At 42.7% G+C, this 26,723-nt stretch overlaps 1 protein-coding gene across 1 annotated transcript in view; it reads left to right on the forward strand.

Moving 5' to 3' along the window:
* Positions 1-26,547, forward strand: part of IGSF5 (immunoglobulin superfamily member 5) — a 54,356-nt gene extending 27,809 nt beyond the window's left edge. The window contains exons 3-9 of the mRNA XM_073584695.1: positions 2,026-2,349; positions 8,966-9,274; positions 9,556-9,687; positions 14,062-14,086; positions 17,317-17,417; positions 17,746-17,819; positions 20,656-26,547. Coding sequence (XP_073440796.1) covers positions 2,026-2,349; positions 8,966-9,274; positions 9,556-9,687; positions 14,062-14,086; positions 17,317-17,417; positions 17,746-17,819; positions 20,656-20,718 — 1,028 coding nt within the window. The 3' untranslated portion in view covers positions 20,719-26,547. The remainder of the gene's footprint in view (positions 1-2,025; positions 2,350-8,965; positions 9,275-9,555; positions 9,688-14,061; positions 14,087-17,316; positions 17,418-17,745; positions 17,820-20,655) is intronic.
* Positions 26,548-26,723: the final 176 nt, after the last annotated feature.

Raw genomic sequence — 26,723 nt, forward strand, 5'->3', positions numbered from 1 at the left:
CAGAGGTAGCGGTCCTGCTGCTGGGTTGTTGCCCTCCTACGGCCCCCTCCACATCTCCTGGTGTAATGGCCTGTCTCCTGGTAGCGTCTCCAGCCTCTGACAGACACAGCAAACCTTCTTGCCACAGCTCGCATTGATGTGCCATCCTGGATGAGCTGCACTACCTGAGCCACTTGTGTGGGTTGTAGAGTCTGTCTCATGCTACCATGAGTGTGAAAGTACAACCAACATTCAAAAGTGAACAAAACCTCAGCCAGAAAGCATTGGTACTGAGATGTGGTCTGTGGTCCCCACCTGCAGAACCACTCCTTTATTGAGGGTGTCTTGATAATTGCCAATAATTTCCATCTGTTGTCTATTCCATTTGCACAACAGCATGTGAAATTGATTGTCGATCAGTGTTGCTTCCTAAGTGGACAGTTTGATTTCACAGAAGTTTGATTTACTTGGAGGTATATTCTGTTTAAGTGTTCCCTTTATTTTTTTTGAGCAGTGTGTGTATGTATATATATATATATATATATATATATATATATATATATATATATATATATATATACACCCTGTATATACAGTATATATATTTTTACATATAGATAGTAATAGTTAGTTATATTTATGTATTACATTTGTATTAGTTTTTCTATTTTTTTATTCATTCAAAGCCTATGTGTGAATTCTAGGCCGCCCCTTTAAGGCGAAGCTTACCTGTGATATCAAGTAAAGTGACGTGGGAATACAATAACCATTGTTTTTTATGTCTTTTATTATTTTTGGACTTTGATATATTAGGATCATTTTTAGCTGCGCCCTCCTGTCCCTCTAGGAAATAGAAATTTGACAGTTTGACATTGTGCTAAACGCTGAACCTTTGACAGTGAAAAATGCAAAAACAAAAACAGAAAAACAAGGAAAATGAGATTTTTACTGCAGAGGAAATAAAATGGCAAAATGTTGGCATTTGTCAACGCAGATATAAATCAACAAATGTAATAAAAGCCAAATAGCAGAAGCGCAGATGTGTGAAGACTGATTAGAATTTAATGAGAACAAGTACCTGCAGCCACCACTAGAGGGAGCACATTGCATTCAGATTAATACAGCTCCTTTGAGTTCAATTTCAGCTGTCCTAATGCTCATCCCGTGAGCTCCCTCTAGTGGTGACTGAATGTCATAAGAATTATATAATTTATCAAGTCAGAGACATAGGTATATCATGAATATAAAGAAATATTTTACATGCCAAAAAAGAATTGTGAATATTAAGTTAAAGGGATCATTTATTTTCAAAGATCTCAGTAAGAAATTGTGTCCATTCTGCTAAGGGGCTCAATGGATTCTATGACTGTCCCTTTTGCACAAAGCTATTGTGAAGTCTGACAACAAAAATCTGATGTCTATGGCCAATTTAAAAGATATGCACTTCTTCAGGGGCTTTTTTTTTCTTTAAATGCATGTATTTAACACTACCTGAGAGCCTGTCAGTGAGCGCCTTCTAACAGGAGAGTTTATAACGCTTCCTTTCAGCTGAATTATAACCATAACGTTCCACTCAACTTTTTTTTAAGGTCATATATCAGCAGAAAAGAGCTCAGAAGAAGTTAGCGAAGAGTTAGAAACTCTTCTGTTAGATCAAGCTCACTGCCAAACACTCAATTAGCTCATTCTGCAGTCGAGAATAGACAGTGCAACTCAGAGGCTATAGGAAGGAAATGGTGAAATTTTTTTAATGAAATACAATTTAGAAAATAATTTTCATGCAAAAATACATGCATCTGATGTAAAAAAAAAAATACCCCCAAAAGTCCCTACACCATTTATCATCAGAAATAATTTTACTTGTAATACCCTGCTTGACCAACGGGAGTGCTGATAAAATTCAGTAAGGTATGTGAAATATAATGCTCTAAAGCACCATCTAGTGGTAAACAATAACACATGCTAATCTGACAGAATGACAAGCTCTAGTTTGGGAAGTGTTGACGTGTTCCTCTGTTAATCTTTACTTTTTTGGCTTCTCCACAGATTATGGGTCATGCTCCGACATCCTTGAAGGTCCAAAAAATGTTACTGTGCTCAGCGGCTCGAATGCCGGTTTCACGTGCACAGTGCGAGCTGGGTGGGATATTATCTCATGGTACCTACAGACATACTTCATTGTCAATATAGATCACACCGGGACCACCGTGAGCAAAGATCACACCATCATCGTACAGAACAGCACCAACTCCATCACCGGAGACTTCACCTCGGCCATAACCATTGTCAATGTCAAGAGAAGTGACTCCGGAGTGGTGCGGTGCAGCAGCCTCTCCGCCTCGTTTCAGGAGGCCTACCTGTCTGTGCAGGGTGCGTATGATATATGGTCATTTACCATTAGTAGGACATCAAATACAAGTGACAAACGTACTATGCGCTTGCACTGGGTTTTATAGTTTTATTACATTGCTCTGTATTGTTTTATTTCTATTCACCCCCCTAATCCAGGCTCCAGGGGTATATAGGGTGACAACAACTGTCCAAGAATGTCCAGGAGACTCCCCCAAAAGGAGCACATCTGCACCTCCGGAAAAGTTGGCAAATCTCTTTGGTGCCTCCAAAGCCTCCTAAAACTTTTTGGAAAGCCAGTTTTGGGAGATTTTGGTAGCCTGGTCCCCAAACACATGTTTAAACGGCTTGGAAGAGGCATTAAGGATGGTGGTCTAAAAATGGGGCATGGCTATAACTAAAATATACTATAGTAAGGCGGCACGAGGACAGAAGCCCTGGAAACAGTGCAGCACAGTAGTAGGAATGACTGATTGCCCACAGGCCGGATAGTGATATAGACCAGCAGGGAGCATGTGCAGGAACCGGAAGAAGCTAGGGCGAAATGCGCGTTGGGGTGGAGGAGGTCACTCCACTCGCAGTCACAGCTGTCCTACCTATTGAGGTAATCTAGCGTTTGGGTCCCCTGTATAATTATTTGCCCTCTGTATACCTTTTTTAGGAAATTTTATCCAGATTTATTGCTTCATATACTTCATTGTTGGTACATAGATAGGGATTGCTATATTTACATGTATGCCATAATTGGGATTTATGTGTCATGATCCCAGTGCAGGTTTTTGACCTGCACGTCAGGGGTTACTGTCTTGAGCTCAGTGCAGGCTTTGACCTGCACACCTGGGGTTAATTATTATGGCCTCTCTTTGGTTCAGGCAGAGCTTTTTATTGCCCTGAGATACTCCAATCCCTGTCAGTTATACTTTTGCCTTTGGCCGAGTGTTGTGACCCCTGTGTGCTTGTTCGTTGTCTTATAGCTTGCTTCTATGGTTCTGATCCGGTTCTGTCCCCCGTTTTGAGTTTGCCTGTTGATTCTGTACTGTATATCTGCTTCTCTGGTTTCTGACTTCTTGGCTACGTCCTGACTATCCGTTCTGTCTAGCCCTTTGGTAATTGTCGTGCTATCTTGTGCTTTGACCCCTTCCTGATCTGGTTTATGTCCCTGTTTATGCCAATTAGTAACTTTGTTCCGTAGTTACCATTCTAGGAGTTTTCCTGCAGCTCCTAACTCTCGGGAGTTTAGGCCACGCACCCAGCAGTCAATTGCTTCAGGTCCTGCGGGTCTGAAGCACGCATCTTCTCTGCTGCTGCCCGCTCCACAGGTATCTCTGAGCACAGTTTGTCTTACTCAGGACACGCGCACTGGCTCAGTGAGCAAGTGCAGTGCGGTGTTCCTGACATTATGTATATTTGATACTGATATCATGTGATTAGTTGTTTTCCCTCCTGGCATAGAATTTATATATATATATAAATAGGGGTACAGCCTGGCAGCTTTAATAGTTTATTATTGTAATAGGACATATTATACCAATTTCTTGTGACTGTGAATATTATGGCAGTGTCTACCTCCTACTGGGCATTATTGTTATTTTAAAATTACATTTTTAATATATATCAATAAATATTGTTTTTAATATTATGCTGGATCTCTTTTCTCGGTTACCTGATGATGTAAATCTATAGGTTGTTTATCTGATTCATGTTTTGAAGTGCCAGTTCTTTTGATTTAGTTTGTGGACAAATTTTGATATATTCATAATGTCTGTCTGGCAGACCAGCGATCCCAGGGTGAAATGTTTTCCGTATATCCATGCCCCCTTTTCAGACCAGGCCTGTCCATGCCTCTTACATGGTGTGTCCCCTGTACGTTGGGTGTCATGGAGGCCTCCCAGAACCTGCTGTCCAGTAGATTTTGGGTGACTTTGATAACTTTTGGGCTCAGATGAAAACTCTACCGTGAGGTCTCTGCTTTTTCCGGGAGTCTCTTACACCTTCCGGAAGAGTTGACATATAAGTTTAATGAGTATGTAGTAACATCTGTTATGATTAGGTCACCGAGGAGGATGGCAGGAATAGGCTAGGCCACCAGGAAACCAGAAAGGTTGGTAACTTAACGAATTGCAGACCCCTGATCCTAACAACACAACTAGCAGTAGCCGTGGGGCGTACCTACGATGCCCTAGACGCCTCGGCACAGCCAGAGAACTAACTATGCTTAAAGCAAGAAAGGTGAAATCTAAACTGCCCCAGAGTAGAGCCCCAAAGAAATAGACAGCCCCCAAACATATAATGTCGGTGAGACAAGACGAGGCACAAACGCAGACAGAAAATAGACTGAGCAAATTATGGGGCCCAAACTGACTAGACAGGACAGGAAAGGAAAGACACTGTCTGCAATCACGCAAAAACCCTAAAAAATCCAACACGTCTGATGTACAAAAAACACTGAGGTCTCACGACCTCTCCTCCCACTATATCAGCATTCTGGTGTGAACTAGCAGCAAAGCAAAAGAGACTAAAGGTACTGTCACACTAAGCGATATCGCTAGCAATATCGCTATAACTTGTGACGTTATAGCGATATTGCTAGCGATATCACTGTGTGTGATACTTACCTACAACCCGCTCCCCCGCTGGTTATCGCTGATCGCGCGAGAACGTCCTGGACCGTTTCTCGTCGTCAGCTTCCTGCGGCGCTTCCTGTGGAGATACGAGCGGCGAGCGTGGAGCCGGGTGGGAGGACGCAGCATCGCCTAGTGTGACAGGTAAGTAGCGACCCCCGTCCCCAGCGATGTCGCTGGTGAGATCTGCCTGTGTGGCAGCTCACTAGCGACCACTTAGCGATGTACCAGCGATCCTGACCACGTCATATCGCTGGTCGGGATTGCTGGTACATCACTAAGTGTGACAGTACCTTTATATAACAGGGGACTGAACAAACTGACACAAGCTGTAACATATGGATCGGGGTCCAGCACTGCCCTAGCGGGGAGCACACTGAACCCTCACAGCAAAGCAGAAAGAGTCAAAACCAGATCAGATGCAAAGGATTAGCAAGTGAACAACTTAACTGAAAAATGCAGGATCAGACACGAGACAGCAGACCTCAAAATGCACAGGAAGAAACTAATCACCAGCAGCAACTGAGGGAAGCCTGCTCACTTATATCCTCCCAGTCAGTAACCCCTGATTTCCAATCATCGTCGTCAGGTGGCAGACTTCTCTCAACCCGGCCAGCTCCACTACCCGCAGTAACCACCAGAGGGAGCCCCGACTCAGAAGTCAGATCAAGAGAATTCACAACAAACATCCTTCTGCAAAGGGTTAACCCATCTATCTACTCTATCTATCTATCTATCTATCTATCTATCTATCTATCTACTGTTTCTATCTATCTATCTACTGTATCTATTTGTCTATTTATCTATTAACTACAGTTGTAACCAGAAGTCTACATACACTATATAAAAAGACACATCTGCAGGTTTTTCTCAATACCTGACATGAAATCAGAATAATCCTTTCCCGTTTTAGGTCAGTTAGGATTACCATAATTATTAATATTTGCCAAATGCCAGAATAATGAGAGAGAGAGAGAGAGTCAAAAGTTTACATCCATTTCATTAGTATTTGGTACCATTGCCCTTAACCTGAATGACTTGGGAGAAACGTTTGGGATCTCCTTCCACATTTTTCTCACAATAGTTGGTTGGAATTTGGGCCCATTCCTCCTGACAAAACTGATGTAACTGATCCAGGTTTTTAGGCCGCCTTTCTCGCACCGACCTTTTCAGCTTTGTCAATAAATTTTTCAATAGGATTGAGATCAGGGCTTTGTGATGGCTGCTCCAAAACATTGACTTTGTTATCCTTAAGCCACTTTGCTACCATTTTGGCAGTATGCTTTGGGTCATTGTCCATTTGGAAGACCATTTCCTCCCAAGCTTTAACTTACTGGCTGATGTCTTAAGATGTTGCTTCGGTATGGCCACATAATCCTTTTTTCTCATGATGCCATCTATTTTGTGAAGTGCGCCAGTCACTCCTGCAGCAAAACAAACCCACAACATGATACTGCCACCACCATGTTTCATAGATGGGATGGTGTTCTTAGGCTTCTAAGCTTCTCCCTTTTTCCTCCAAATGTAACGATGGTCATTATGCCCAAAACGTTCAATTTTAATTTCATCAGACCACAGGACATGTCTCCAAAAATTAAGGTCTGTGTTCCTGTGCGTATTTACAAACATTAATCTGGCTTTTTTATGTTTCTTTTGGAGCAATGGCTTCTTCCTGGCAGAGTGGCCTTTCAGCCATTGTTGATACAGTACTTTTTTCACTGTGGATATTGAAACAATCTTACCAGCTTCCGCCATCATCTTCACAAGGTATTTTGCTTTTTTCTTGGGGTGAGATGCACATTTCGGACCAAAGCAAGTTCATCTCTGGGACACAGAACCAGTCTCCTTCCTGAGTGGTATGATGGCTAGACATTCCCATCTTGTTTGTACTTGTGTATAATTGTTTGTACAGATGAACGAGGAACCTTCAGGTATCTTGAAATTGTACCCAAGGATGAGCCAGACTTGTGCAAGTCCACAATTCTCTTCTTGATATCTTGGCTGATTTCTTGAGACTTTCTCAGGATGCTGCACAAAGAAGCCGTGTGTTTCAGGTGTGCATTAAAATACATCCACAGGATTGTCTCTAATTAACTCAGATGTTGCCAAAAATCAGAAGCTAAACACAAGACATCATCATATGGGCAGTCCAGAATTGTTTAAAGGCATAGTAATCTTAAGTGTATGTAAACTTTTGACTTTGCAGTAAGTAATAAAATGCCTACAAACATTCTCCCTCTCTCATTATTTTCTGGCATTTGGCAAAAATGAATAATTATGGCAATCCTAATTGACCAAAAATGGGAAAGGTTTATTCTGATTTCATGTCAGATATTGAGAAAAACATGCAAATGTGTCTTTATATATAGTGTATGTAAACTTCTGGTTTCAACTGTAGTTAGATAGATAGATTATAGATAGATAGATAGAAATATAATCGATAGATATAGATAGTCGCTCTCCAAATGACTTTCGCCTAACCTCTGCACTAATCGGTACCTTCCACTCTCGACTCCAAGACTTCTCCTGAGCTGCGCTAATCTTCTGAAATGCTCTACCCCAAGAAATTAAGACCATCCACAACTTGCACAGTTTTAGGTGCTCCCTCAAAACACATTTGTTCAGAGCGGCCTATCACGTTCACTAATCAGTCAATTTATGTGTGTGTGTGTGTGTGTGTGTGTGTGTGTGTGTAGCCCATTCACTATCTCCATCCATCCCCCACTCCCTCAAGATGGCTGGACCATCATTGTAATTACACACCTGTACTCTGTATCTCCCCTACCTCATTGTAGATTGTAAGCTCTCACCAGCAGGGGCGTCTAATTTTGCTTTAATTATTATATTGTTAACGTTGTTACTTATGACTGTTGTGTTTTGAAACAGTTAAACTGTAAAGCGCTGCGGAATATGTTGGCGCTATATAAATAAATATTATTATTATAATAGATAGATATAGATACATCGATTATAGATAGATAATAGATAGTTAGATAATAGATTGATTGATAGATAGATAGATAGACAGATACAGTATATAGATGGGTTAACCCTTTGCAGGAGGATGTTACCATAGACTCATTAAACTTATATGTCAACTCTTCTGGAACGTATAAGAGGCTCCCGGAAAAAGCAGAGACCTCACGGACTGGTTTTCATCTATCTATCTATCTATCTATCTATCTATCTATCTATATGTTATATATTATCTATTATCTATCTATCATCTATTATCTATTATCGTATCTATTAGCTATCTATAATAATAATAATCTTTATTTTTGTATAGCGCTAACATATTCCGCAGCGCTTTACAGTTTGCACACATTTTCATCACTGTCCCCGATGGGGCTCACAATCTAAATTCCCTATCAGTATGTCTTTGGAGTGTGGGAGGAAACCGGAGTGCCCGGAGGAAACCCACGCAAACACGGGGAGAACATACAAACTCCTTGCAGATGTTGTCCTTGGTGGGATTCGAACCCAGGACCCCAGCGCTGCAAGGCTGCAGCGCTAACCACTGAGCCACCGTGCTATTTATCTGAAGAAAAAAAAGAGAAAAAAAACAAAAAACGACCAACACTTCCTAATGTGAACACGTGCAAGCTGCAAAAACTGCACAATATAGACAAAAAGAATACAGCAGCACATGTGCATGAATCTAGGCCATGTGAAAACACAGAAACACATTAAAACCATTCAATTTGGATAATAATCCTCAACTTTCAGTAAGATGAAAATGAAGGTTCTTAGAGCACAAATTGGCCAATTCATGTAAGCTCATCAACCACGGCAAGTTGACCTCCCCTGATAGGTCCCTGCTCTACCGTACATAAGCCACTTCTGGGCCACCATCCTACAATTTTGGACAAACATGTCACTACCGGGCTAAGCCTACAATTTATGTATCTATTTATCTATCTGTCTATCATCTATCTATTACTTATCTATTATCTGTCTATCCACCTATGCACTTGTCTACCGTCTGCATTATATCTTATTCTCTTCTTCCTCAGTGAATGGCTCCGTTCAGATAACAAATGGAAGCGTCATCGTGAAGCCGAACTCCAACGTCACCATGATTTGTGAAGCAGCGCAATGGTACCCAGCGCCAACCATCACCTGGCAGATAAATAATACTGCAGCAGATACTTTGCATTACTCCACTAGTTACACCACCGAAGCTAATGACTTTGTGACCGCTATAAGCACCTTTGAGATTAGCCCAGAAGAAGACATCAGCTTGACCTGTCTGGCCTCAATTCAGACTCTGACCCAACCGCAGTCCGCTACCGTCAGCATTACTGTAAAGGAACATATCCCAGGTAGGTCTGGCACTTTCTTAGGTTGTCCTCCAGCCAGGGTTGTCCTCCAGCCAGGGTTGTCCTCCAGCCAGGGTTGTCCTTGGAGCCAGCAGTGTCCTAGGAGGTCTAATCTGATGATGATGCAAACCAACACAATCATCCCTCCAAGAAAAGAAATGTCTGGTCCTGGAATTCCAGGTGGAATTCTAAGTGGCCGCCACCAATCCCGTCATCAGATTATGGAGCGCTTTCTGTATTATCCATCTATGGCGGGAAGAATTATGTATCATTGTCTTTTTTAGGGAGCAGCTCTTCATTGAGTCAGACGGACATCATCCTGATCGCTGTCTTCGGGTCTCTCGGAGGATTACTGCTCATCGCTCTCATCATCGTGCTTATCATATATTGTAGAAAGAAAAAAAAGAAGAAATCAGGTAAATAAATAGTGAATCCACATCGACATGAAAAATGATGTCTGACTTCAGGGTGGGGAATATTTTAGGAAAGCCATTATCGGGAAGAGAGCAGTGGTTACCATGCAAAATTAATTTCATCACTGATTTATTACATAGCCCAGGAACAGAAAAACCACATAAAAGCCATCGGAGGCTGCACATATGTGGGCTTGTTCTCAACAAGGTCATCCATTGTTTAACTAGATTGATTCTCCATCATTTCAGTAACACATGTGATATCTATCCAGTGGCATAACTAGAGTCCGCTGGGTCCCAGTGCAAAATTTGGTCCTTGGCCCCCATCTCTGTTTGTCAGATGTATGAGCCTTTGTAGCGTTCCTTATCTTATGAAAGACATACATGTTCACCCTCCAATGTAATAACGTCCCTGATCCTAGCCCCTTCTTGAATCAATGTCCCCCATTCTGGGCCCCTTCCTGGTATAATTTCTTCATCCTTGGCCCATTTTAGTAATAATTTCCCCAATTCTTTGTCTCTTCCTGGTATTATGTCCTCCATTCTGGCCACTTCTATGTATAATGTCCACGATCCTGTGCCCCTTCTTGGTATAATATTCCACATCCTAGTCCACTTTCATGGTATAATTTCCACATTCTGGTATAAAGTCCTCCATCCTGGGCCTTTTCTAAGTATAATATCCCTCATTCGGGGCACCTTCCAATAACAATGTCCTCCATCCTGGTTTAATGTCTGCCGTCCTGACATCCTGGTATAATATCTCCCATCCTGGGCCCCTTCCTGGTACATCCTGGCTCCTGGTATAATGTTCCTCTTCCATTCCAGTAAAAATGTTCCTGTTCTGCTGCTCTTCTCCAACAAATGTAAAAAAATAAAATAAACAATTATTCTTACCTTCCTTTGCTTCCACGACGCACAATGTACTCTTCTACAGTATGGCCAGCGCAGCGCAGGCAAATGGCCCACCCAAAAAAAGTTTGTCTCATCACTGAACATAATGTTCTGTGTAAACTGAGGGTCCTGTTCCAATTTTTTTTTTTGCCCATTCTGCAAATTCAGCATGCCGATCTCGTTGAGCTACTGCAGCAGCTGGATTTTGTAAGGGTGCTATTTGTGAGTAGCTAATATCCGCCGAAGGGATGTTCGACTGATGCCAGATCGGCGCGCTGAATTTGCAGAATGGGAAAAACAAAAATTGGAACAAGACCCTCAGTTTACACAGAACATTATGTTCAGTGATGAGGCAAACTTTTTTGGGTGGGCCATTTATATGGATGCACCTAACTAAAATGGGAATGGTGACAGTTTTCTCGCGTAGGGCGTCTTGCATTGAAATCTGCTGCAATGACCCGGGTACTGCGTTCACCAGACATCAACACAATTTCTATCCGCTCCTCACGAGTTAACCTCTGCAACATGTCAATGGCTGTAAACAATGAGAAACTTGTAAATAACTCATGAAAGATTAAAGTTACGTTAAAACCAAGCACACCATTGTTTTTCTTGTGAAATTCTCAATAAGTTTGATGTCCTCTTCCCACTGGAAAAAATAAAGTTGGATCCAAAATGGCCGACTTCAAAATGGCCACCATGGTCACCACCCATCTTGAAAAGTTTTCCCCCTCCCATATACTAATGTGCCACAATCAGGAAGGTGATATCACCAACCATTCCCATTTTATTTAGGAGTATCCATATTCATGGCCCACCCTGTATAATGACAATATATGAATAGCTGGGCCTAAAAACAAGAGCCCCTAAAAATATACCAATAAGGAGAAAATCCAGCTCAATGATGAAGTGATAGAACAATTCTTGATTCACTCAGATTTTTGCAAAAAGAGGATAAAATTCAGCATAGTACGGACAAAAAGCTGGGATATCAATGCGTTTCAGGTGTCACAGCACCCTTAGTCATGAACATGCTCAATGCTGAATGTACTATGCTGAATTTTATCCTCTATTTTTGCAAAAATATGGGTGAATAAAGAATTGTTTTATCACTTCATCGTTGAGCTGGATTTTCTCTTCATTGGAATTCTATACGCCAAGACACGGCGGTTCCGCGCTCCGAGCCTCATGATGTCCTGATCGGTGAGCTGGATTGTTTTATATTCCTAAAAATATACCCCTAGTCAAGGACAATTGCTATGACTATTGATAAATCCATTTTAGCCAAAAAAAGGTCAAGTAAAGTACTTACATCAAGCTGGTATGTAGATATGTAGGGGTAAAGTACATATGTGCTGGCCCACCAGGCTCAACGCACATTTCACCCAAGGCTTCGTCACTGTGTATAGGGGAGCTGTGGGCCCATCATACTGTGAATAGGGGAGCGGTTATGAATGGGTCACCGAAGAGGATAGCAGGCCCAGGCTAAGCCACAGAAAACCAGAGAGGTTGGTAACTAAGCAGATTGCAGACCCCTGATCCTATCCACACAACTAGCAGTAGCCGTGGAGCGTACCTACGATGATCCTAGATGCCTCGGCACAGCCGGAGAGCTAACTAAGCTTAAAGCAAGAAAGGTGAAATCTAAACTGCCCCGGAGCAGACCCCAAAGGAATAGATAGCCCCCAAACATATATTGTCGGTGAGACAAGATGAAATCACAAACGCAGGCATAATAATAGACTGAGCAAATGATGGGGCCCAAACCAACTAGACAGGACAGGAAAGGAAAGACACTGTCTGCAATCACGCAAAAAACCCTGCAAAAAGTCCAACACATCTGATGCACAAAAAACACTGAAGTCGCATGACTTCGCCCCCACTATATCAGCACTCTGGTATATTCTGAAAGCAAAGCAAAAAGAGACCAATATAACAGGGGACAAAAAAAACTGACACAAGCAATAACATATGGGCGGTGATTCAGCACAGCCCCAGCTGGAGCTGGCTGACCCGCACAAAGCAGAGATAGACAAAACGAGATCAAATGCAAACAGAATAGAGAATTAACCACTTAGCTGAACCATGCAGGGACAGAGCAGGAGACATCAGACCTCAGAAAGCACAGGAAGAAAATCACCAACAGGGATAGAGGGAGTCGGCTGTCTTAAATCCCAATCTGAAACCCCAGATCTCCAATCGTCATCCTCATTATCAGGGGGCCAGCCTCTGTCAATTAGATCAGCTCCACTACCACCAGTAACCACCAGAGGGAGCCCAGAAAGAACTCGCAACCCCTCTGTCAATCTGACCAGCTCCACCACCTTCAGCAACAACCAGAGGGAGACCAGAAAGAGAATTCACAACAGGGAGCTGTGGGTGCATCATACTGAGAATAGGGGAGTTATGGGCGCATCATACTGTGTATAGGGGAGCTGTGGGCCATCATACTGTGTATAGGGGAGCTGTGGGCCATCATACTGTGTATAGGAGAGCTGTGGACCATCATACTGTGTATAGGGGAGCTGTGGGCCCACCACTTTGTGTATAGGGGAGCTGTGGGACCATCATACTGTGTATAGGGGAGCTGTGGGCCCATCTTCCTTTTTATAGGGGAGCTTTAGGTGCGCTATACTGTGTACAGGGGAGATGTGGACCCATAATAATGTATATTGAGGAGCTGTACATGGAGGGACTCAGGGGAGATTATTAAATAAGTGGGTATTTACGAAGTATTATTGTTATAGTGGCACTCTGGGTATTGTGACCGTCAAAAATGCACATGGGGGCATTATTACTTTTTAGGGGCAAAATGTGGGTTCTGTTTTTTTCAAGGACACTCACACAGGGTGTTAATATTCTCTAGAAGAAAATTTTACCATCTGGGGGCACAAAGGGGCATTTTACTTTGTAAGAGGCACAGTGCTGGCATTACTATGTTGGGCCGTATAAGCAGACAGTTTTTGTGCCACACAGCTGAATTTCCCTGAAGCCACAATTAGGGTGTGCCACTGTAGTTTCTCCCCCTAAGATGAACCCCCCAGCTACGCCTCTGCATGGTATATTATTCTCAGTTGCATATTACTTGCCCTAGTGTCACACAGAAAGCTAAGATACAGGAGCTGTTTGATGAAGTCCTCATACAGCTGAGCTGCCAGCGATTTTCTTTTCCAGAATAGCAAAATAGCAACTCAGCAGGATGGACGAGCCAGGAATAGATTTTATGGATCCCACCGAGCCGCAGTTTTATTCCTTTGCATCTAACATTTGAGAGAAAGGAAGGTAAATATTTGGTTGCACTGAATTTATGACTTTTTGGCTGCACAGAGACCAATCACAGTCAGCGCGCGGCGTCTATCGGCAGCCAGTGACTTTGTCTTTTCTATGTGATGCTATGTAATGCGCCGCGCTGTCTGTTTAGTAAACATTATTATTTCCATACATTTTACTGCTCTCCTGACATTTCCTTCCTCCTCTTTGCAGAGCGCGGCTATAAGAGTGATGCATGGTAAGTCATCCATCACCGTCCAGCGGTAAATCTCACTGCGGCAATTTACCCTAAGAATGTGCTCAGTACGAGATGATAGGCCACATTATTCGTGATATATGGGGCAATATGGGGGTTCACTTTTTTGTGCCATCGAGAATTCTGAGGAAGATGCGGGTTGTATAGAAGGTTCTGGTGAGGATGTGTATTGTGTTAGGAACGGCGGAACGCACTAAATAAAAATAAATAATAAGGTGCGTTCGCCACTCGAGGTCCACTGTGCAGACGTGTTAAACTGCTGCTATATAGTGACAGACAACCAATATGGCGGAAATGCGCACGCGGGTTGAACGTCACCCAAATGCGCTAAGCAATCTCTGTTTGCTCACAGAGATGTCAGCAGGGGTAAACACAAAAGGCTGAGCCTGTTAGTGTCACAGGTCTCAGGTAAATGCACACACGGTATCTGGTCACAAGACAGAACCCAAAACACAGGAGCTGCGTCCGTCTAGACCTACCGTGCGTGCGGCATCGCTACTGCAGACGCCAAAGAGGGCTGCAACTGCAGCACAGCGTAGGACACTGCCGCTAGTCGACAAAGCAAGGAAGCAGGCGCAATGTCGGACGCAAGCACTGTGGATGATGCTGTAGTGGCACGGTGGCTCAGTGGTTAGCGCTGCAGCCTTGCAGCGCCGAGGTCCTGGGTTTGAATCCCACCAAGGACAACATCTGCAAGGAGTTTGTATGTTCCCCGTGTTTGCGTGGGTTTCTTCCGGGTACTCCGGTTTCCTCCCACATTCTAAAGACATACTGATAGGGAATTTAGATTGTGAGCCCCATCGGGGTCAGTGATGATAATATGTGCAAACTGTAAAGCGCTGCGGAATATGTTAGCGCTATATAAAAATAAAGATTATTATTAGTGGCTTGAGGCTTGCCACGCACTGGCACTGACTCTAATCTAAGTCCCAGTACACATTTGTAATATCAGAGGGAGGGGATCTTAATGAGTCATTCGCAGGTACATCCATCCATCATCATTCACACAGTAGCAACTAGAGACTATACTAGCGCATGGCCAGTAGCAACTAGAGACTATACTAGCGCATGGACGAACGGTCATGCGCGCTTTTTATAGCCAGGACCTTCCGGAAGCTTTCAGATCTCCGAGATGGACCAATGAGATCTGGAGCAGGACCTGGGCACATGACTCCCGATCTCCAATGGGAGATCGTCTCGTGAGCATGCCCAGTAGGAGAATAGAGGGACTTAGTCTCTGGAGCGATCTGCTGCAAAGTAATCTCCTCTGCGGTAGATAGACAGCAGGATACCGCAGAATATGAGGCTCTGGATTCCTGCAGAGCAGATGCCAAAACCTGACACCTAACTGTGTTGTATGGGAGGTTCTGGTGAGGATGTGTGTTGTATGGAAGGTTCTGGTGAGGATATATGTTGTATGGAAGGTTCTGGTGAGGATATATGTTGTATGGAAGGTTCTGGTGAGGATATATGTTGTATGGAAGGTTCTGGTGAGGATATATGTTGTATGGAAGGTTCTGGTGAGGATATATGTTGTATGGAAGGTTCTGGTGAGGATGTGTGTTGTATGGAAGGTTCTGGTGAGGATGTGTGTTGTATGGAAGGTTCTGGTGAGGATGTGTGTTGTATGAAAGGTTCTGGTGAGGATATATGTTGTATGGAAGGTTCTGGTGAGGATGTGTGTTGTTTGGAAGGTTCTGGTGAGGCTGTATGTTGTATGGAAGGTTCTGGTGAGGATGTGTGTTGTATGGGAGGTTCTGGTGAGGATGTGTTTGTTGTATGGAAGGTTCTGGTAAGGATATGTATTGTATGGAAGGTTCTGTGAGGATGTGTGTTGTTTGGAAGGTTCTGTGAGGATGTGTGTTGTTGGAAGGTTCTGGTGAGGATGCGTGTTGTATGAAATGTTCTGGTGATTTGATATCCAGGATATAAGTATATGCCGGGTATCTTATGTCACGGTATCCACCGCAAGACAGGTGGATAACGTGACATAAGATACCCGGCATATACCTATTTTGGCATACCTGATTGCAGGTCGCTGACCACCTATGTTCCGGGCTACACTCTTTACCTGATCTTTGGTTACTATTTGTGATTTACTCACACTAGCATCTAGAAATTAACCCTAGTACACTGATGAAGGTCTATCACGACTGAAACATTTGTAACTAGTGGCTACTGTATGTATTAAAATTCTGATTTTTTTGCACCAAAAATCCTTGAGTGTGCCCGAGTTTGGGAACCTACTGTGTGGCACCTCCCCAATTGGCTGTGCTAACATTTACTCCTATATATATTTCAAATATACAATGACCAGAAGCATACTGCCAAAATGGTAACAAAGTGACTCAAGGATAACAAAGTCAATGTTTTGGAGCGGCCATCATACAGCCCTGATCTCAATCCTATTGAAAATTTATGGGCAAAGCTAAAATGGCAGGTGCGAGCAATGCGACCTACAAACCTGGATCAGTTACACCAGTTTTGTCAAGAGGAATGGGCCCAAATTCTGACCAACTATTTTAAGAAGCTTGTGGAAGGAGATCCCAAACGTTTGACCCAAGATATTCAGTTTATACTAATGCAAATTGTCCCTTCAGAGAGGAAGAGGACTAGAACGCTAGTGCCACCTATGTGGACCCTTTAACGAGCCTTGTCACATGACTCAGGATAAAAGCCAAAACCAGAATCTCAATTTGCAGACACTGTGTTTCTGGGTACTGCCCCTCATCAGTGCAAAGTGTTAGATCTGGATTGGGAGTGTGAGAGTTATCTGACCAGTATCCAAGGGTAAGTTCCTCATCTTGGCATGCTTGACAAGTCACTCTCCACGTTACCCCTTGGATACCAGTTTATACTAATGAAATGTATGTAAACTTTTGACTTTGCAGTAAGTAATAACTATTCCTTAAAAATTCTTCTCTCTCATTATTCTGGCATTTGGCAAATATTAATGATTATGGTAATCCTAATTGACCCAAAACGGGAAAGGTTTATTCTGATTTCATGTCAGATATTGAGAAAAACATGAATATGTGTCTTTTTATATAGTGTATGGAAATGTCTGGTTTCAACTGTATGTTTTATGCAGAATGTTCTGGTGGTGAACATGTGTGTTACCCAGAATGTCACGTCAAGATGAGCCGTGTGCTAAATGGAAGGTTCCAGGGAAGTCTACACCTTGGTAGAATAACTACTTTCCTCTTTACTAGGAAAACCCCCGAGAACGGAAACAATCTGAGGAACATGGATAGCGGCAGTCTGGGAGAAAAGAACTTTGCCTACACACCAGACCCTGTACCAGTAAGGCAAAGTAAGTAGGCATGATGGTCATTGTGTTATAAGGTTCTGGGTTCAAATCTGACCAGGACTTTACAGATTCTGTTAATGCTTTTGAGGGTTCTGGGCCCACGATCTCCATAAAATGCTAGTCAGTCACCACTATCACCTTATTACGCCTTTCTACCACTTCCCCCATACTCCACAGTCGGCAGTGCCAGGTGATCCAGGTCTAGAGTCTAACAACTAAATTGATGGTACAATACAGGCAGGGGTGGTTAATATTATTTAGTCTTTTGAAATATTTCTAGAAACTTTTACCCTATTAACTTTTGCTAAAATGTATCCTGTATCTTCTACAGGTTTTGGCTCCATTCATGGTATCAACACAGCTTGCTCTGATAACATATCTACCTCAACAGCCTGGAGCTCTCAGGTAAGGATATGCCAGCCAAAGAGAAAAATGCTGCAACCTTCCGCCATCCAAGATAGATGGAGAATGGAGATGGATAGATGGATAGATAGATAGATAATAGATAAATAAATAGATAGATGATACTAGTGTGGTGTAGTGACCACTGTGTCCGTTAGGGGGTGCTGTGTGGGTGTCCCAGGAGAGAGGATGAGTGGCAGGGTGCTGAAAGATTGTTATGTATCCCAAGGTAGGTGGCCTTGGGATGGAAGCTTGAATGTGTGTTGATCAGCAGAGGTACTGCTGAGCTTTCGATACGCTGTGTCAGGGAAAGCTTTCCAGGTAGCTGGTGAGACGGGCAGCACTAGCTACCTACAAACCCACCTAGAGGCGGGTATCTAGAATGCCATAGTAACGTATATGTGTGTGAATGATTGAAGGACCTGTGATGAGGTCATAGCCATATGATCCGGTGGGCGTGGCTATGGACCATATAAGGTGGCCAGGGTAGGTCACATGAGTGAATGCTTGGACCCGCTTGGTCCTTTTTGGAAGGTCTCATCTGGAAGATGAGGCTGCTTTCCTGACAGCACGTGGACGCTGTGTTTAATGGCTGCAAGTATCTGACAGTTCCCAGGGAGAGGGAATGAACGTATGCAGCGTGGTGAAGCAACCATGAGGCAACCCTGACGGGGTGAGATAACAGGGAGGCTAGAAAGCCTGCGTATTGAACATTGCATAACCTGTATGACTACAGGGTTAACAGAGGAGAGCTTGGTCATGGACGCTATGCTGTTTTATATGAACTTTCTGTTGCTGGTCATGGTTTATGGTGCCTGAATAAACCGTATGGACCGTTATTGTTTTATGGAAAACCCGATCTGATTATTTGGCTGCCAAGCGAGTATCCCCTACCCGAATGACAATTGCTACCTTACACTAGATAGATAATAAATAGATAACAGATAATAGATAATACAAACAAAAAAATAGCCTCACTGTGACCTATATTATGATTCAGTTCGTTTTGCAATGTAGTGGGTCTCCAGCCAATAGTCGTGACTTGCGACTTATCATAGAAAAGAGAGTGTCAAAGGTTGTCATAAATTTTATACATAAATTTATACATAATTTATACATAAATTTATGATGACCTTTGACACTCTCAGTGCTGGAATGAATGTGTTGCATGGATTTATGTCTTTTTACATCAATTAAGGAATTTGCTTTCAAGACCTTGTGGAGGCATCACAACACATTAGGAGACCCCAATCAGAGGACTATAAAACATCCGGACTCCTTATCTATGAACTGGTCCAATATTTATGTTTCTCCCTCTCCCATATTGATAGTTCTGCTTCACGTCACTTGTCTTATCTATTGCATTTTTTCCGTGTTGTATTGTGCATAAATATGTGACTCTTCAGATTTTGTATTAGTCTATGCCTGAAGAAGACACCTGAGTAGTCTCGAAAGCTTGCAATGTGTTACCATCTTTTCAGTTAGCCATTAAAAGGTATCAACCACTGAGGACTCTCAATTCTGAATATTTTTCTATCTACTGGCTAACATGGTACAAAGATATACATCTTTCCTGTATCATATACCCATCACACATCCTCCATCCCATAGTCCCATGCCCATATACCCGTCATACATATCCTGCATCCCATAGTCCAGTGCCCATATACCCGTCACACATCCTCCATCCCATAGTCCCATGCCCATATACCCATTATGACATCATCATCACCATGGCAACCGTTATGACATAACCGTCACCATTGCAACCTATGATGAATCAGCGTCGCCATGGCAACCATTGTGACATCATAATGAGGGGCGGGGCTTGATACACACACACTTTTTCCCCATTATGTAGATAGGGGCAAAATTGTTTGGTGAATTGGAACGCGCAGGGTTAAAATTTCGCCTCACAGCATAGCCTAGGACGCTTTCGGGGTCCAGACGTGTGACTGTGCCAAATTTTATGGCTGTAGCTTCGACGGTGCGGATGCCTATCCCGGACATACACACATACACACACTTGAGCTTTATATAATAGATAGATAATAGATAGATAGATAAATATAGATAATAGATAGATAGATTATAGATAGATGATAAATAGATAGATAGCGATAGAAGATAATAATAATAATAATAATTTCTATCCTTATGTGACAGCCTTTGACTTCCTCCATATCCCAATGTTCCCTTCCTGCTGTTCTTCTCGTCTGCAATCATGGTAGGAAGAGTTTCATGAACAGAACAATGACAGTATATGCCAAAAGGATGTAAAAATAATTCTGCACATTCTGGGAGAACTCCTTCCATCCTCGGCTCCAAAATAAACAGCGACAGCTTCCAAGTCCTCTGATATGAAGTCACTGCCGCTGATCCTAAAATCAGGCTTTTTGCATGAAAAACAAAATGTTAAGTTTCCTCCTAAGGGAAAAAAATCCATAACCCAGCACGATGGCTGTGATTTTCCCGGTCCTAAATAGTGAGTTTACATTGCTTGCTCCAAGGGCACACGTGGGCTGTCATGTGGGCGTTCTTACCTAATTACTTTTTCTTTGAGTACCATTTTTTTCTGCAGACAAATGAGCAACAGAAAAATTAAGGAATAGGGAGAGAGTCAGCGCTAACTTAAAGGGGTTGTCTCAAATGTTGTTCTCTAGTAATGCCCTTTCAATAAAGTGACCAAAGACGGCCCTCCATATACAACTGTACATGCAGGAAGAACAGCTCTGGAGAACAAAATGCTGATATAAAAAGTGAAAGTTTCTGCATACTAAAGAAAATCAAGCCTTATTACAACTTTTATTACTATATTTTATTTCTTTTTTGCTTGCAGGTTCCTGTACAGGAATGGACTGATAATCATCTGAAAACAATAAGGCACGTGACTCACGTGTGATATACACACTGCGTGATGAACATATGTGCGCCTCGCCAGACTCTTCCATCAAGCTGCATTTTCTTACATAGAACACATTTTGGGCATCAATTTACCGTGATGGACCAGACCGGGGATCACGTGTAGAGATGGAGATGCCGCACATAAGGGGCTAAAAAACAAATGCCCCAAAAAAGATCAAATCTGTGGCTTTGCTTTGTGACTATAAAATAAAAACAGCAATAGTAACAAGCGGCTATTGCGAAAAAATAAGTAAATCTCGGACACATCGTAACAGGCATTTTAGACGAGTATTTAAAAAAATATATTTGAGAGAATACTGCAAAAACAACAAAAAGGTTAAAAAAAAAGTAATGGATTAAATTTAGAAATAATTTCTTACATAATAATTAGGAGGTGATTATAAAAACATATTGGAGTTGATGTATAATAGAACGCTGACTCAAGTATCCTTTGCCACAGATCTGGAGAACTTGTGTTCTAGAAGTTTGGTTTTATTGGGACTTTATTCTGTAACACTGCCCTTGAGTGTACTATTGTTCTGGCAACCCAAGTGTCTGTAACTCTAGAACTAGGACTCTGTTCTTGAACCTTACTGTCAGTGTGCCATTGGTCTACAACCCCTAAATATCCATGCCACTCCATTTCAGTTTGCATTTTTTGTAAAGTTTTTCAGTGTCATTGTTCTTTGACTGCAAATGTCTGTGTGATATTGTTCCAGGTTTCCTAGTGTTAGCATGTAAGTGTTCCAGGTCCTGCTTGGTCCTTGTTCCAGATCTCCCAGTATCAGTGCGTCATTCTTACAAATCTCCCAGATCCAGCATGTCATTGTTCCATGTCCTCCTCTGCCAATGTGACATTATTCCTGGTCTCCCTGTTCCCATATGTCATTGTTCCAGGTCTCAGGTCTCCTGTTGTTAGTGTTCCAGGTCCTCCACTGTCAGTGTGTCATTGCTCCAGGTCATCCAGTATATGTGTTGTCATTGTCAGCATGTCCCTGTTAAATTTTGTCAGGTCTCAGTGTATCATTGTTCCTGGTCTCCCAGTTTCAGTGTATCATTGTTCTAGGTTTCCCAGTGTCAATGTGTTATGGTTCCGGCTTTCCCAGTGTCAGTGTGTCATTATTCCAGGTCTCCCAGTGTCAGTGTGTCATTGTTCCTGGTTTCCCAGTGTCAGTGTATCATTGTTCCAGGCTTCCCAGCATCAGTGTGTCATTGTTCCAGGTTTCTCATTGTCAGTGTAATTGTTCCAGGTTTCCCAGTGTCAGTGTGTCATTGTTCCAGGTTTCCCAGTGTCAGTGTATCATTGTTCCAGGCTTCCCAGCGTCAGTGTGTCATTGTTCCAGGTTTCCCATTGTCAGTGTAATTGTTCCAGGTTTCCCAGTGTCAGTGTGCCATTGTTCCAGGTTTCCCAGTGTCAGTGTGTCATTGTTTCAGGTTTCCCAGTGTCAGTGTATCATTGTTCCAGGTTTCCCAGTGTCAGTGTGTCATTGTTCCATGTTTCTCGTTATCAGTGTGTCATTGTTCCAGGTTTCCCAGTGTCAATGTGTCATTGTTCCAGGTTTCCCAGTGTCAGTGTATCATTGTTCCAGGTTTCCCAGTGTCAGTGTATCATTGTTCCAGGTTTCCCAGTGTCAGTGTGTCATTGTTCCAGGTTTCCCAGTGTCAGTGTATCATTGTTCCAGGCTTCCCAGTGTCAGTGTATCATTGTTCCAGGTTTCCCAGTGTCAGTGTGTCATTGTTCCAGGTTTCTCGTTATCAGTGTGTCATTGTTCCAGATTTCTCATTGTCAGTGTATCATTATTCCAGGTTTCCTAGTGTCAGTGTATCATTGTTCCAGGTTTCCCAGTGTTAGTGTGCCATTTTCCAGATTTCCCAGTGTCAGTGTGTAATTGTACCAGGCTTCCCAGTGTCAGTGTGTCATTGTTCCAGGTTTCTTGTTATCAGTGTGTCATTGTTCCAGGTTTCCCAGTGTCAGTGTGTCATTGTTCCAGGTTTCCCAGTGTCAGTGTATCATTATTCCAGGTTTCCTAGAGTCAGTGCATCATTGTTCCAGGTTTCCCAGTGTTAGTGTGTCATTTTCCAGATTTCCCAGTGTCAGTGTGTAATTGTACCAGGCTTCCCAGAGTCAGTGTGTCATTGTTCCAGATTTCCCAGTGCCAGAGTCTCATTGTTCCAGGTTTCCCTGTGTCAGTGTGTCATTGTTCCAGGTTTCCCAGTGTCAGTGTGTCATTGTTCTAGATTTCCCAGAGTCAGTGTGTCATTGTTCCAGGTTTCCCAGTGTCAGAGTGTCATTGTTCCAGGTTTCCTAGTGTCATATGTCATTGATCTAGTTCATCCAGTGCAAGTGTGACTTTGTTCCTTACTTCTCATTGTCAGCATGTTACTGTTCTAGATCTCCCAGTGTCATTCCAGATTCTAGGCTGACAGTGTTCCTAGGATATGTCCAATGTATCTTTGTTTCTGCCATTGTGAGTGTGTAACCAGTCAAAGTTTCCCGAGGTCTTTAAATCATTGTTTCAGGTGATCATGTTTCCCTTCTTCCCTATGAATTTGAGACAGGATTTTTCCCCTAAAATGGGGCAAATACCATCTGCCTCATGGTGCTTTTGCCTTCCTCTGGATCAACATGTTAGGTAAATTGAACTCGATGGATTTAAACCTTTTCTTTAAACCTTAAACCTATGGAACTATGAAACTAACCTCACTGCTATATACAGTTTTGCGCGAATAGGTGAGAGTTCAACGCCAACCTTTACAGTCATTGTGCCATTGCTCTAAAATTCCAGGGCATCAATGTGACTCTGAGTTTCAGGTCTTCTGTGGTCATTGTGTCATTTTTCCAGGTCCCCAATGTCAATGTGTGATTTTTCCAAATAGATCTCACTGTGCCATTTTTCTGGAAATAATGTATCATATAAATACCCATTGTGTCATTGTACCATTATTCTTGAACTACAAGGTTTGTATACACTGGGCATATGTACCAGACACTGAGAACCTGCAGTAGGTTCTAGAATACCACGTGTCAGTCTCCGTTATCTGGAACTGAATCCAGATCATTGATCAAGTGTCAGTGATCATTTTTCTATCACTTTGCCAATATTGTAGGAAGCCAAGTATCAGCGTGCCCTTCTTCTAGAACTAACATTTTATTACACCAAAGCACCTGATGTATCATTGTTCAATGTACCATTGTTCTAGGACGCCAGGTGGGTTTTTCCCTGAAATTGTGATCTAGTACCAATAGTTACTATACTGGGACACCCAGTGTGTTAATGGTAATTGTTTTGGCACTGTACTGTTATTCTAGAGTCCCCAAGGGTCTGTATGCCGTTCATAAAAAAACAACCCAAATACTTTCAACTCTCCCATTGCTTTAAGACTCCATGTATCTGTGTGCCCACAGACATTTTATTCCTTGAATACCAAGGCTCAGGTAACCAGTCCTCTAGAACAAATAAGTCATTATATAGGGTTACCTATGGTGGTTTATTAGCAATCATTTTTCTATGACACCAAGGGTTTATTAGACCTTCTTTTAGAAAAAAAAACAAGTCCTTTCTGGCACTTCACCATTGTTGTAGAATCTAGAACCTCAAATGTGGGTCTGCCTTGAGATCTATTTTTTTTCTGGAATACCTAGTGTCAGTGGTGTCATTCCTCTAAAACCATGTCATTATGTGGATGCACCCAGCGTTGCAATGGCCATTGATCTAGGACCACGAAATCCATGTCTCATGAAATCCGATGTTCTAGAAAACAAAATGTCAGTTCAATCATGTCCTAGATCTGGCAGTGAATCAATGTAATAAGCGATCCACAGGTTTGGAGCTGCCGTCTAGTGGTGCAGATAGTCCCAAGTTGGGGATGATGCTAGGTGTATCCCTCCCTCGATCTGTGCAGCATCAAGTCAAGTATCCCATGCCCCTAAAAAATTGCCTTCAGTAAGTCACCTGCTCCTGTCCTCAGACACCTGCTACCACCATGCTTCCAAATCACGTTCTCACCAACTATTAGTGCTTACTGTGTATGTGGAACTACTACTCCAAGACTATTTTGCATCCTTCCCAACTTCTGACCATCTACACCACCGGACAGCAGAGGCAATTCAGTAGATGACTTTTTTTCCATTGATTCACTGCAAATTGATTTTAGGAAATATCCAATGGCTGCAGCTTCCATTTTTGTTCAGGCGGATTTATCAGTTATGCACTCAGCACAACAACTTCAGGTTAGTAGTTTCTATTAACCTGTTTATTCATTTGTTTTTAGTCGGATGATGCCCCTATGTGCTCAAGACATTTTCTTACTTTCTTCTAGAACTGAGATTGACCTTGTCCAACAGTTCTATACCCTTAAAGTGACAGGTGCCTGCGAGCATGTGCAGTAAGAAAGTCTGCTGCTGTGACCTGGAGATATCCATTACCACATACTGTCCAGCTATTTCCAGGTCACAGCTCCTGCACATGCTCACAGGCACCTGTCCCTTTAAGGGCATAGAACTGACACTGACCTTGTTCAGCCCTTCTCTACCCTTAAAAAGACAGGTACCTGTGAGCACGTGCAGTAAGAAAGTCCACCGCTGTGACCGGAAGGTAATCTATTCCACATACAGCTATTTCTGAGTCACAGCAGCGGAGTTTCCTCCTGCACATGCTCACAGGCACCTGTCCCTTTAAGGGCACAGAACTGACACTGACCTTGTTCAGCCCTTCTCTACCCTTAAAGAGACAGGTACCTGTGAGCACGTGCAGTAAGAAAGTCCACTGCTGTGACCTGGAGGTAATCTATTCCACATACAGCTATTTCTGGGTCACAGCAGCGGAGTTTCCTCCTGCACATGCTCACAGGCACCTGTCCCTTTAAGGGCATAGAACTGACACTGACCTTGTTCAGCCCTTCTCTACCCTTAAAGAGACAGGTACCTGTGAGCACGTGCAGTAAGAAAGTCCACCGCTGTGACCGGAAGGTAATCTATTCCACATACAGCTATTTCCGGGTCACAGCAGCGGAGCTTCCTACAGCACATGCTCACAGGCACCTGTCCTATCTCCAGTGACATTTTTAATGTTCTATTAGTGATTACCTCCCTAAACAAAATGCAATTAATGAAGTAATTTAATTCAGAACGACGTTTTCTTTGTATTCCAGGAGAGCCCCGTAAAGTGACAAGAGATATTATACTGGGGCTTCTGTAGTCTTAGGGGTCTTTGACTTTACCATTGTCCACATGGGTCTGTGACCCTGGAAATCCATTGTTCTGGAATGCAAAGTGTCAAGCCAAGTGTATTCCATCGCTCTAGAACAGGGTTCCCCAACTCCAGTCCTCAAGGCCCACCAGCAGATCATGTTTTCAGGATTTCCTTTGTATTGCACAGGTGATGCAATTGTTGGTGGGCCTTGAGGACTGGAGTTGGGGAACCTTGCTCTAGAACCACTACGTCTCAGAAGAAGATGAATGACGGTCCAGCATTTCCAGTCTGTGGACAGAAGTGGGCCGTGATCAGACACCGTGTCGTCATTTCTGTATAGTGATATAATAATATAATCTTTATGAGTGTAATAACCTGTGTATAACACCTTGAGTACCTGCACTAGATTTTATATTTCTATTGTTCATGTACTGTAACAGAGAGAAACAAATGATGTTATTGATGTTTGACCTGAATGTAATGGCAGATATCTGTATTTATGGTTCCATAGATCATATGTGCCCAGAGCAGAACGTTCTCCATCTGACGATCACTTAACTACAGTATATACCGGTCTAATAAAAATGTCAAAACTCAATATTTATGAGCTAATAAAGGCCAAATATTCTGCATAATGTGTTTCCTCTGCTTAATAATCCCATTTAACCCAATATCTACATCTCAGAGGGGGATGAACATCTCTGTGCAAGTGATAATGGGAACATTATGTACCAGCATCTGGTAATAGACAAATATCATATACCAGGGCCGTGGGGTACTCGGTACCGGGCCGGTTGATCTTCTCAACGGG

This window comes from Dendrobates tinctorius, unplaced genomic scaffold, assembly GCF_039654945.1.
Source record: "Dendrobates tinctorius isolate UK_male_01 unplaced genomic scaffold, ASM3965494v1 ptg000084l, whole genome shotgun sequence".
NCBI lineage: Eukaryota > Metazoa > Chordata > Amphibia > Anura > Dendrobatidae > Dendrobates > Dendrobates tinctorius.